The sequence below is a fragment of the Eleutherodactylus coqui genome, chromosome 2 (assembly GCF_035609145.1).
Source record: "Eleutherodactylus coqui strain aEleCoq1 chromosome 2, aEleCoq1.hap1, whole genome shotgun sequence".
Lineage (NCBI taxonomy): Eukaryota > Metazoa > Chordata > Amphibia > Anura > Eleutherodactylidae > Eleutherodactylus > Eleutherodactylus coqui.
This window is the reverse complement of record NC_089838.1, coordinates 234,233,958-234,247,136: the sequence shown is the minus strand read 5'-3', so window position 1 is coordinate 234,247,136 and position 13,179 is coordinate 234,233,958. Positions and strand designations below refer to the sequence as shown.

At 45.4% G+C, this 13,179-nt stretch overlaps 1 protein-coding gene across 1 annotated transcript in view; it reads left to right on the top strand.

The window, feature by feature from the left end:
- FBN1 (fibrillin 1) overlaps positions 1–13,179 on the top strand; it is a 209,834-nt gene that overhangs the window by 24,908 nt on the left and 171,747 nt on the right. Inside the window, exon 4 of the mRNA XM_066592616.1 lies at positions 2,605–2,703. Within this exon, the coding sequence (XP_066448713.1) occupies positions 2,605–2,703 (99 nt within the window). The remainder of the gene's footprint in view (positions 1–2,604; positions 2,704–13,179) is intronic.

The following is a 13,179-nucleotide window of genomic DNA, read 5'->3' as shown; positions in this document are numbered from 1 at the left end:
ACGGGCGGATTTGAATTGTGGAATCTGCACTGTGCATGTCCAACAGAAAGCCATGCGGACCATCCGCAGTACAGAAAAGAAGAAGAAAATACAGGTACGCGCTGATGCCGGCTGGGCACAGGGTCAGATTCCGCTGTGTGCTCCAACATGCACAATCTGACCCGCCCTTGTGCATGCGGCCTTAGGGAACGTGACAGGGAGGTGGATGATACATTTTTTATACTCAACCACTCCTGTGATCGAGCACTGTCACCGGATGAAGATTGTGTGGCACAGAAATCCGACTCTTCCGTAGACTCGAAAAGTCTGGATTGCGGGAGCGAGGATAAAAAATATGTCACCCGACTCCCTGTCACATCCCTTAAGAGCGTCATAGGTTAGTTTATACTGCAGTTTGGGACGTGACAGTTTCCTTTCAAGGACGCTTTCAGATGAGCAAACTTTAACTCAGTGTTTGGTGTGTTTTGCAAACCGTAGTACAAAGCTAATGTAAATCTATGTAACTATTGAATTGGCTGTATTTTTCATAGCTGCTTTTTAAAAATGCAGCATGACCTCTTTTGCCTCCATATTGGTATTATTTTTTATTGGACAAATATGGATCCGTTTTTGTCAGTAGAAACTAAAACTAATGACAGTAAATGATGAGGCAAATACTGGTGACATAAGGCTGTAATGTCATCTGTATCCAATCATATTTTGTCTGAAACTGGCCTAACAGCTTCAGTTTCTCTATTCTAATGCACCCATTTTTTAAGGATGAGCTCACACATCGTGGATTTGCTGCAGAATTTTGTTTGTGGTTTACATGACACCTCCGCAGCAGTGTACTGTACAAAGTAAGCGACAGGAGTTTTAACCAATCTCATTTACTTACACTGGAAAAAAAATCTGCTGCGGAAAAGAGTAATTCTGCGGATTTGGAAATCTGCACCGTGTTCTATTTGTTGCAGAAATGGTGCGGATTTTCACAGCAGAATTCATTCATTGCAATACAGTGAGCGAATTACACAGTCAAACTGCACCAAAGTCCGCACACAGATTTTAGTATGGTCCTTCTCGAATATTTTTAGGGTGGGTTTTCCCTGCGATGTATGCACATACACCTACACTTTGCTTGCATATCTCCAAGCTGTATACTTAGTGGTCTAACTAGTATTTTAGAGCAAGGTCATATTTTTTTTCATGCTGGGTTACGCAGCATTTTACCGCTGTGAAGCCGTCAGTGACCCGCGCAATCGCAGCACTTGGCAGCGAAATTGTACTGCGCAGGACAGCATATCTCACGCACACTGTCACGAGCAGTCCCCCTGTTTTTTTTTTTATATTATACATGCCGCCCATGCGCAATTTTGATTATGCCCCCCCAGAGAACAATTCACAATACGCCACAAAATAGAACATGCAGCGTTCTTTTTTGCGCTCACGTATTACACAATTCCTAAACGATAAGGTTAGCGAAACTGCATATGGCAGTGTATTTGATTGGCTGTGAATTACTGTGTATCACATGTGCGTATGCGGTAATCATACGCTTATGTGAGCCCGGCCTAGGAGAAATACCGTATTTCTGATCATTATTGAAACTTCAGCCGAAGGCAGTTTGCACACTCTGGGGGTAGCACTTCACACACCTGCTACAATAAACACCTTTGTTAACATTGCTCATAACATTGCACCTTCGTCAATGTAATATGAGTGTTAGTACATAGCAGCCATTTGCCACTAACGACAACAAATCATTGTTCGTCATCTCCACTATTATACTGCATCATCATTTTTCAGCACATATCCTGCACAGATGTTACTGCTCTCCATAAATTATGGAGTCTTGAACGGGAAGCAGACGTACTGCCTCAGCATATTTATCTTACATGCAGGTTACACCCTCTAAAAATGCTCACTAAATGTCAAGCAGGCAGACCTGTGGATTTTGGTTATCAAAAAAATGTCTTAGATTTTTTTTTTTTACATATTTTCATTTATTTGACTATTTATATCACTTTTTTGGTACAGCATACTGATAAAGCCAAGCTAAATTTGCAAGTCCTCTCTTTACAAATAGTCTTATTTCACTGTGTTAGAAGATATCAGTCGGGGGTCTCTGGGTTGAGGGTCCAACTACTTAGTTAACTACAGGAGACCACATTTTTCATTCAGAGAGTTCTGATTCAAGTGATCGATGCAACTTTTGCCATATTCTGATATATGTAAAGGACATGTCAGACGTCATGTGAAGGTGAACTTAATTTGAGCTTTTTGATACATTAACGGGGTTGTCTGGTGGCTTTTTGAAAATTAAATGTCAGGGGTAGTAAAATAACAAATCAAATAATACTTACCCGTCCCTGGTCTCCATGATCTAGCGCTGCAGCCCCGCTGTTCACCCGGTCTCTGTTGACAGGTGACCGCCACCTGCCAATCGGAGGCCGCGGTGTCACTGAGCATCCCCTCTTTACAGCAGGATTTTCTCTTTGTCACATTATATCATCTTGTTTTATTTAAACAGCGAATTAGTGTAACTTTATGTATAACAGTATGATATACTTGTTTTATAAAGTCTATCTCAGATTTGTTATATTATTAATTTTCTTGTGCTTCCAGCCATTTGTCGCCATTCCTGTGGTGATGGATTCTGCTCACGGCCTAATATGTGCACATGTCCAACTGGTCAAACAGCACCGTCATGTGGATCTAAATCAAGTGAGTTCTATGTTGTGCGTGAAACATTCCGTTTTATTTGCAAATCTATGTCTGTAATCTATATAATTATGTGTAACTTATGAGAGACCCTATCTGAGACCCCCATCAATATAGAGAACAGAGGTCCTGTGTCCCTTGTCCTCCTCACGGGGGGGATTACTGCCATCTCCGGCATGAGGAGGAGATTAAATGGAGTGCTGGTCGTGCAAGCACACTACTGCTTCATTTACTTTCAGTGGGACTGTGGAGATAGCCGAGCAGCAAGCGCTTGGGTATTTCCGTCAGTCCCATTATAATGAATGGAGCACCGACCCTGCATGCACGGCAAGCACTCTATTCATTCAACGTTACTGCGTGGAAAGAAGCGACCCCCACAGTGACAGGCAGAGGGGAACACGAGCCCCCGTTCTCGAGATCGACAGGGGTCTCGGCAGTGAAAAACACCCATGGATAGGAGATAACTTGTGATCTTGGTACAAACCCTTTGAGCAGTTGGTAAAGTTGGACCAAAACATCCATAAGCAAGCTACATTCCAATATAGTCAGTCAAGCTTTTTGGGAAGCTGAGGACCACCAAAAGAGCTGATGGCTACCAGGTTTTTAACACGGTTGTTGATTATAGGGATGCATCCTTCATTATTAGCTAATGATGCACATGATAGAATGTGGCAGGAGGAAAAGTTAAATGTGAATGACCACTCTGCTGGCTTTGTCAGAAATGTAGAAGACATGCCAGAAATTGTGGAAATTTTATGTCATTCAGTCAGTGACTAATATGAAGCTCGTGTTCCTTTTCGGTAGGCAGAATACGTAACATACAGTACATTTACCATACTGCAAAACCCATTTTATAGAGAAATGGGGAGCTTTATGGCAATCACTATTACCTGGCATGAAGTGCCCATGGAGGGGGCAACATGGGGTAGTGAGAAAGTGGAGTCAGCAAAGAGAATGAAAGGATGAGCAGCTGGAAAAATGAGGAGTATATATAAAACTGTGGGGAAGGGGATTAGTGTGGAGTAGAGCGGTGCGTATTCCATTCCACTGTCATGCCAACAGCAGTATGATGCCAGTGCTGAATAAATGGTGTGTTTGGATGTCAGTATTCTCAGATTATACATGTATTATTTAAATACATGAAGATGAAAATTGTCTATTGACAGGTATCATGTAGAAGGAATGTTAAACCTGTATCTAGGAGACATAAATACATGACAAATCGCAACATAGCGCTTTAGAAGTAAAGAAATAATCATTCACAGTAATTTGAACTAGTGATGTTATAAGCCTTTAAGTATGTTTCCACATCCTGCAAAGTGGTTAAAGTGTATAATAATCACTGAAAAATGACACACTTAAATAAACATACTCTGATAATTGGCCCCATCCTCATATTGTTCTGGACAATCTCCAAAATGCAAGTTGAAAATACAAATGTTGCTATTTATGAGGGTACATTTCAGTAGAATACATCTTTAAATACTTTAAAACCAAATGTGGCCTTCCCTCCCCGAGATAACAAGTCCCAGTGGAAATATTATAGACAGCATAAGAACAAATGTAGGAAATGTTATATTAAGGGTTCATGGGAGCTTGTTTTCCGTTACAGAAGCGTGTCTTTCTTCCAGCTTGGAAAAAATATTCTCAAACCATGTCTTAAGCGTCTGTTCACTCTTCTAATCTAAACTACAGTTCAAAGTATTTGAATGAGCTTGGTGGGAATGGAATTAAAAGTTGGCAAGAGTTGCATTAATTGAAATCAGTTTTCTTCAGTTGATTTCCTACCCTACTGCTTGGATGATATAATTTCCTAAACAACTTGAAAACCCAAATATTTCCTCCAGTTGAATAAAGACGACACATTGTTTTTGTTTTTTAAACTTTATTCTCCTTTTCTCGTGTTTTTTTTAGAAGACTCCATATTTAAGATTGCAAAAAACTTATTTAAATGACTCTTTTGTGATTTAATATATAAATATCCATATAAAAGGAATATACCCTTCTGATAATACTATAGCATATCACTTTCATATCCTGAAAGTAAAGGGGCTGAGATAACTTTAGCTTTTTTTTCTCTCACTCCTATCTGCCAATTGTGCAGGAAATTATGCATAGATGTATTCAAATGAACGGAGCTGTGTTGCATTAACTTGCACAGCGGATGGACACTATGACTGTTGTGCAGAAAGAAACTGAAAAAGACAGAGCAGTTGACTATGGCACCTTCATTCTGAGAATTAATGGGGTTCTTCAAAATCAAATCCTAATTAATCAGGAAGTGACGGCATACCTTTACAGTCGTTTCCATCACTGTCTACATCGTTTTAGCCTCCCTGTTTGTCTGCAGTGGCTCCTGTTGCTTTCAGAGTCTGATACTAGTCCATTGTCGAGTGGGTGGTCTCCACTGGCCAGTGTCAGTCAGATGTCAAGTCAGCCTTTAATAATAAGCGGGGAAAACCATGCACTTGACAATGGACTAGTATTAATATCTAATCACCGGAGGGATGATGCCTGGCACCCCACCGAGCAGCTGTTTGTTGAAAGAGGCTGTGGCACTTGTGATAGTACTGTGGCCTCTACAGTGTTCACATCTGAGTACAATCTTGGTCATACTCAGAATGACGTACTTTTCATAACGGCCATTCTGAGTACTGCAGCTTTGTCCTATTAAAGTGAATGGGACAAGGCTACACTACTGAAAATGGCCACTATGAAAGGTATGGTATTCTGAGTATGACCAGGATAGTCAACACTGCATTAAAGAGGCTGCAGCCGTCATGTCAGCGCTGCTGCTGTTTCAGACAGCTGATCAGCAGCAGTGCCAAGGATTGGTCCCCAACCTTTCAGGTATTGATGGCCTATTGTGAGAACCCTCACCGTTCAGCAAAATGGGGGCCCCATGTCGCCTTGTGTGAATAGCATGATTTGAGTGACCGAATGCAAGTGTTGCATCCAGACTGGACATGAAGAGAATACAAGCGCAAAGAAGCACAACCGTGCGCAACTAACAAAACACAACCAAAGCACAATCGTGCAAAGCAAACATAGAACTAAATATCAACACCACTAAAAGCACCACAGGGTGCAAAAAACAGTAGAAAACAGAAAGCAACACTAAAGGGAAAATCCAACCCTAAGAACCTCTTACCCAGAAGGGGACACTACCTAATCAGCAGGCCGATCGCTCTGATAAAAGCGGACCTGCATGCGAACCTCGGACACTAAGAAATCCCTACCAGGGAACCCTAAACATAAGACGAACAGCAATAACAAATACCAACAGTGGTACTTGGCTTAACAGCTGTCTACAGGAAAGACCATGAGCTCCAGAAACATGCTGTGCACCTCAGCAATCCAGGGAGGATACTGAATTGACCAGCACTGCAGTCAAGCCTAAACCAGATTATATAGAGCAGAATAACTAGAACCAGGTGAGAGCTGACATCACTCATCTGATACCACACGCCTCAGAACCACGAAAGGCATAGATATAACTAAAACATGGCCTGGCATGACAGCAAAGGGGATGATACCAGAACTACTGCATCAGCATGCTTTGCCACCCCTCGATACATTTTAGGGGGACTGATATAGATAGCCGTGTTCAAGCCAAGTCAGTCCCATTCAAATGAGTGGAGTGGTAGCTGAGCATGTGTGTTGGCACTCCATTCATTGCAAGTCATGTGGGGAAATACAGGACTTCCTTCTGGCAATCGTTGCAGGTCCCAGCATTCAGACCCCCGCCGATTGGGTAGTTATCTCCTATACTGTGAATAGAGAATATTTTGATGTTATCAGAGCACCCTTTTAAAGGGGTTGTCCCGCGCCGAAACGGGTTTTTTTTTTTTTCAACCCCCCCCCGTTCGGCGCGAGACAACCCCGATGCAGGGAAGTAAAGGAAGTTTACCGGAGCGCTTACCTTAATCCCCGCGCTCCGGTGACTTCAATACTTACCGCTGAAGATGGCCGCCGGGATCCTCTGTCTTCGTGGACCGCAGCTCTTCTGTGCGGTCCACTGCCGATTCCAGCCTCCTGATTGGCTGGAATCGGCACGTGACGGGGCGGAGCTACACGGAGCCGCTCTCTGGCACGAGCGGCTCCATAGAAGATTACAGAAGACCCGGACTGCGCAAGCGCGGCTAATTTGGCCATCGGAGGCCGAAAATTAGTCGGGCTCCATGGGAACGAGGACGCCAGCAACGGAGCAGGTAAGTATAAAACTTCTTATAACTTCTGTATGGCTCATAATTAATGCACAATGTATATTACAAAGTGCATTATTATGGCCATACAGAAGTGTATAGACCCACTTGCTGCCTCGGGACAACCCCTTTAAGTATTTTTACCAGTTTAAAAATTTGTAAGCTCTACTTAACTGAGATTCTTCAATCTCCCCCTTTTATTTGTTTTTCAAAGGGTTAGCTACCTGTGAACTTTATTTTATACTTTATATGTAGGTAGAATCTGCATAAAAAGTTGAGTAACTTAGGCCTCCCTCACACAGACGTTTGCAGAAACACAGCGTTTTTCAACACTGCTTTTACTGCAGATTCCGCCTGGTTTCATCAGCCCCGGCGTGCGTTATGCCAGCATTTTGGCTGCTGATAAAAAATAAATCAAAACTCACCTAGTAGGTGAAGCTGCTCTCGGGACCTTTGAAGTCATCAGATTGCTGTGATTAACTGAGTCGGCTGAGTGACAGTTGGCTGAGCCAATCAGAGCCAGTGCTGGATGCATCCAATCACAGCCATTCATTCATTGAATGGTTGTGATTGGACGTATCCAGCACGGTCTCTGATTGGTTCAGCCGGCTGTCACTCAGCCGACTCAGCCAATCACAGCAATCTCTCACTGGGGGCGGGGATTTAGAACCTCCTTTACCAGCGAAAGTTCCTCTGAAGGCTGACAAGTCCCTAGAGCGCCGACCAACGACAGCCACATCACCTGCAAGATGAGTATTAACTATTTTTTTTTTGACTCAGGCAATGTAGCTAGGGCATTTTCAGCCTTGTGTGAGCAGCCCCATTGCAATGAATGGGAGCGTTGTACAGCGTTTGGCGCTGTGCTGAAAAAGCAGCGCTAAACGCTGTACAAAAGCACCTGTGTGAGGGAAGCCTAAGAGCCCATTTACACGGAACAATCTGCCATGCAAAAGAGGCCTGACAAGGCATGTCTGTAATAATCGTTCCTGCCCATTTACATAGGAATGAGCATTGATAGGGAATGGAAGTGGAGCGGGGCTGGGAATTGTTTTGGTCCACCTGTCTCCATTCACATTAAACAGGCAGCCATTCATAAGTGAACGACTGCCTGTATAGGTGGAACTGTCGGGGGTTAGTCTGCTCAAACAGACTGGTCAGTGATGTTGTCCGTTTCCGAATTGACCTAGGTGCGAGCGCTCGGAGAGGCAAAGCATAGACCGATACACAGAGTATAGGTTGAAGCAATGAACTCTGTTTATTACTTGCATGTAGTCTGGTTTTATAGACAATCGCCCTCGCAGGATGCGACTTGTGGTTAAACCGGCTGCAACTTGTGATTCCACATATGACTTAGACAAGCACATTCTTTTTAGGAACTGATAACTCTCTGTGGTTAAGCCATTTCTTGACAGACTAAGGAACATCTGCTCTGGTGACCTTCCTGATTCCACTCAGGTTGGGCAACAAGAAACCACAGGCTTGTTCCTCAGAACAGTCATCAGTTCTTTTACACATAAAATTCTCAAATGGCTTGCTAAGCAACATATATTAACCCTTTTAGCCCCTATCATTCCCCCATTTTGGAATCAGGAAGACACACGCAGGGTCCAGTTCTATCGCCCGATGGCGCTGACGGCCTAGTCAGATCCCTGGACAGTATGTCTAACCTTCATCCAGCAAGGGTCGGCCTACACAGGGGCTGAAAAGGCTTTTGCCGTACATTTGCCCACACAAGAGATTATGACTTTGATTACTATATATATACACAACAGCATGACAATTATCTGTACTATACTTTGTAGGATTCCCATGAACCATCCTCCCAGACCAGAAAACCAATTTGCAGGGTTAAGAAAACTAAACCATCCCTGGTCTTTATCCTGTTTTATGCTAGTAGCTATTTTTCCCAAGGTATTGATCCTTTGGTGAATGGATTCTGAGTGATCAATGAGATTGAAACAACACATCCCCTCAAATTCCTCACATCCGTGGTTTACCCCGAGCAACAGGTAATCTATGGTGGCTCTATTTTGTAAAGCTGCTTTCCTGACTCCTTGTATGTCTAGTAGGAGAAGGTCCAGGGCCTGTGATGTGGCATTCAGGCCCTTTACCATATCGCATGCCAATCCATTGATTACTCTTGCGTTATATTGTGCCAACCCGGGAACACCCACAATACTGACCGCCAGTGCCGTATGTTCTGTGTAGCTAAGCAGAGTGGGTGGTCCTTCACATTTGCTATCCAGTCCTTCTACCTCCCTCTTTTGTCTTTTGGTCAGCTGTGGGCTGTTAGGTTTTTGGTACATTAGTATGCTCAGTCTAGCTAGGGAGCAGGGACCTCCGGTCAGGTTGGCTGGAATATATGTATATGTTAGATTGCCACATGCCAGAACCCACCCTAAGGGGAGTTTAACGTGTTTGGTGTGGCTAGGTGTCTCCTGCGTTTTGTTGCATGACATCTGAGTGGTGAGTTTTTTACAGTGCCGGTCAGTCCTATTACACAGGATATGAGTTTCCGCAATGTATGAAGCGTTTTTTATGGTGTTGTGTTTACATCTGCCTATTTTGTCCGGGTTACATGTGAATTTATAGCAAACCTCAGCTTCTGTTACATTTCTCACCATAAAAGCAGTCATGTTAGTCCATCTCGTATCAGGCTGTTCATCACAATACATACAATAATCATATGGTCCTACAAATTCATGAATGTCGCCTTCCTCCACTTCACTCTCATTGTTACCCAGCAGGTGCCCGTATACCCTTTTTTGTTCTGTCGTCGGAGTGGGGACTGACAAGAGACAAGTACGCAGGATGGATTCCCCACTCTTTAAATTGGGCATACACATATGGGAGATATTCAACACATCACGAGCGAGGTATTCCCACATGTTGGGGTGTCCTTCCGCCCAACTAGTCCATCTTCTTCTCACATTGACAGTTGGTGAGGAGTTGTTCCGAAAAGAGAGTAGTCCAAGAAGACAAAGGGTAGATAATACACCTATCCAGACTATTAGTGCTGGTGTCCAGGTTGCCATCCCCCTCCACCACCCTGGGTTGGGCCTATTTTCCACCCCCTCGTGGTGCTGAGGCGTTGGAACCTTCTTGCAGTGTGAGGCATGGATCCAAGTGGGTTTGCCCTCTAACTTGACCGAGGTGGGAGTGGTTAACAGTACCTGGTATGGTCCGTCAAAGCGAGGCCCCAAAGTCTTTCTGACGTGTCTCTTTACCACCACCCAATCTCCGGGATTCAGAGAGTGGGAACCTTCCAAGCTATCCGGATCTGGAATAGAAGAGAAAACTAGGTCGTGTGTTATTTTTAGTTTTTGGCATAAGTCCTGCACAAAGGAAGTGACTTTGTCATGTCCCAGGGATAGAGCTTGTGGGTGATACAGCCCTAACCTAGGTATGGAGCCAAAGAGAATCTCATAAGGAGACAGTCCTGTTTTCCTATTTGGCGTGGTCCGTACTGAGTAGAGGGCCAGGGGTAGGCATTCGGGCCAAGGTTTTCCTGTTTCAACCATGGCTTTCTGTATCTTAAATTTGAGGGTGCCATTGAGTCTTTCCACTTTTCCGGAGCTCTGCGGATGATAGGGGGTGTGAAAGGCTTGTTCCACCCCTAAAGCTGACATGACTTCTTGCATTACCTCACCGGTGAAGTGAGTACCTCGGTCGCTTTCTATGGTTTCTGGTACCCCAAATCTGCACACCAACTCTGACACAAGTTTCTTGGCAGTGGCCTGTGCCGTTGCTCTGGGAACCGGGTATGCCTCAGCCCACCCAGAAAACAGATCAACGCACACTAGGACATACTCGTACCTTCCTGATCTGGGCAACTGGATGTAGTCGATCTGTAGACGCTGAAATGGATACAGGGGTCGCGGAGCACACTTCCGGGGAGTCTTAATGACCTGCCCAGGGTTCTGGAGTGCACAAATTTCACATGCCTTGACATATGCCTTTGCCATCCTGTCAAAACCCGGAGCGTACCAAACCTTTTCCACAAGTGCTACCATGGCATTGCGAGAGGCGTGCACCTTTCCATGAGCCAAAAGGGCCATACTAGGATAGGCAGCCGCAGGTAAACACATACGCGCACCCATCATCCAACCTTCTTGTTTCCTAATCGCCCCAGCCTTGACCCATTGGTCCTTCTCTCTCTCTGAGGGGTATAGTTCCGCCTCCAACACTGGTGGAGCAGAGGGGGCCTGGTCAGTAACTGGCGGCGCGTGATCCTCCTCTGCTGGGCAGGACCGTGTCTTAACTTTGCACACTGGTGTCCTCCAGTCCAGTAGGGCTGCGGCCTTAGCGGCCCTGTCTGCCTTCTCGTTGCCCTTACTTTCCAAGGAGTCACCCTGGGTGTGTGCTTTGACTTTCACTATTGCCACCTGCTCTGGGAGCATGATAGCTGACATTAAACTACTTACTGCCTCACCATTCTTTATCGGTCTGCCTTGAGCTGTTAAGAAGCTCCGCGCGCGCCAAATCGGCCCATAGTCATGCGCAACCCCAAACGCATACCTGGAATCAGTGTAGATGTTGGCGGTTACTCCTTGGGCGAGCTTACAGGCCTCGGCCAGAGCGCACAGTTCTGCCTCTTGTGCTGACATATGTGGGGGCAAGGCGCGGCCTATCAGTACTTCATTCATTGATACTACAGCAAACCCAGTCACAAATCTGCCCATCTCATTCTGGTATCGTGATCCATCCACAAACATTTCAAGGTGGGGGTTTAGGAGAGGTTTATCAGTGACATGTGCGAACCCAGCTGTCTCCTGCTCCATGAGTGCTGCACAGTCGTGCTGGTCTGCGTCAAAGGCCTCCTCCTCATCAGTCAGGGAATTCGCGAAAAGCTGGTCCCCTGTACTTACTCCCCCATTTGAATCAGTGTCACCTAATGGCAGTAAAGTGGCCGGATTCAAAGTTGTGCAGCGTTGAAATGAGACATTGGATGAAGAGTGTACTGCAAGTTCCATTTTGATCTGTCTAGCAAGAGACAGATGTCTACGGCTCACCTGTGTCAGAATTCCATGTACGTCATGGGGCGTGAGGACCACAAGTGGGTAGTCTAGGACCACCTCAGAAGCTTTCTCAAGCAGTGCTTGTACGGCCAGAACTGCTCATACACAGGAGGGTGAACCCCTGGCTACTGCATCAAGATGTGCACTGTAGTATGCTACAGGGCGCTTTTTGTCACCATGCTCTTGTGTGAGGACAGCAGTAGCATGTCCCGCCATCTCAGTCACGAACATCTGGAAGGGTTTATCATAGTCTGGCAGACCCAGTGCCGGAGCACTGGTAATCTGTATTTTCAGCTGATGGAAAGCTGACTCGGCTTCCGGGGTCAAAGCAAATGGCTTAGAACTCAGGCAGTCGTACAGAGGCTGCATGGTCATGGAGGCAGAGCGAATCCACGGCCGACAATATGAAACTAACCCCAGAAATGTCCGCAACTGAGCATGGGAGGCGGGGAGTGGCATGTCCTCCACCACCTTGGTACGTTCTGGCGTAAGTTGTGTTTTGTACCAGGACCTAGGCAGTGACCAAGAAACACAACATGAGATTTGCAAAACTGTAATTTGTCTTTACTGGCTTTACACCTGCTGTCTGCAAGAAAACAAAGGAGGCTGAGTGAGGCCGCAACGCAGGCAGGTCTGTCCGGTGCACAGAGTAGGAGATCATCAACATACTGAAGCAGGGCCACACCCGGTGGGACCGTCCATGCATCAAGTACAAGCATCATACATCGGGTGAATTGATTTGGGCTGTTTTGTGCCCCCTGTGGTAGGACAGTCCAGCAGTACTGTTTTCCTCGGAACGTGAAGGCAAACAGGTACTGGCAATCGGGGTGTAGGGGGACAGAAAAGAATGCATTGGCAAGATCGACCAGAGTGTACCAACAGGTTCCGGAGGGTATGGTAGACAACAGGGTGTATGGATTGGGAACCAGAGGTGTCTCTAGGATGGTCACCTTATTAATTTCTCTTAGATCGTGAACCATCCGGTAGGTATCAGGTTCGCCTTTCTTGCCTTTCTTTTTAACCGGGAAGAGTGGCGTGTTAGCGGGTGAGACGCAAGGTTTTAAAGCATTCAAGGCACATAACTCTGTAATAGTGGAGGCTATTGCATCTTCCTGTGCCATGGCTAGGGGATACTGGCGAATCATGGGGGCTTTTTCCCCATCTTTGAGATACACCATGACTGGGGGTACGTGGAGATGCCCCAAGTCTGTCTTCCCTTTTGCCCATAGGGTCTCTGGTACTGCTGAGAGAACCTG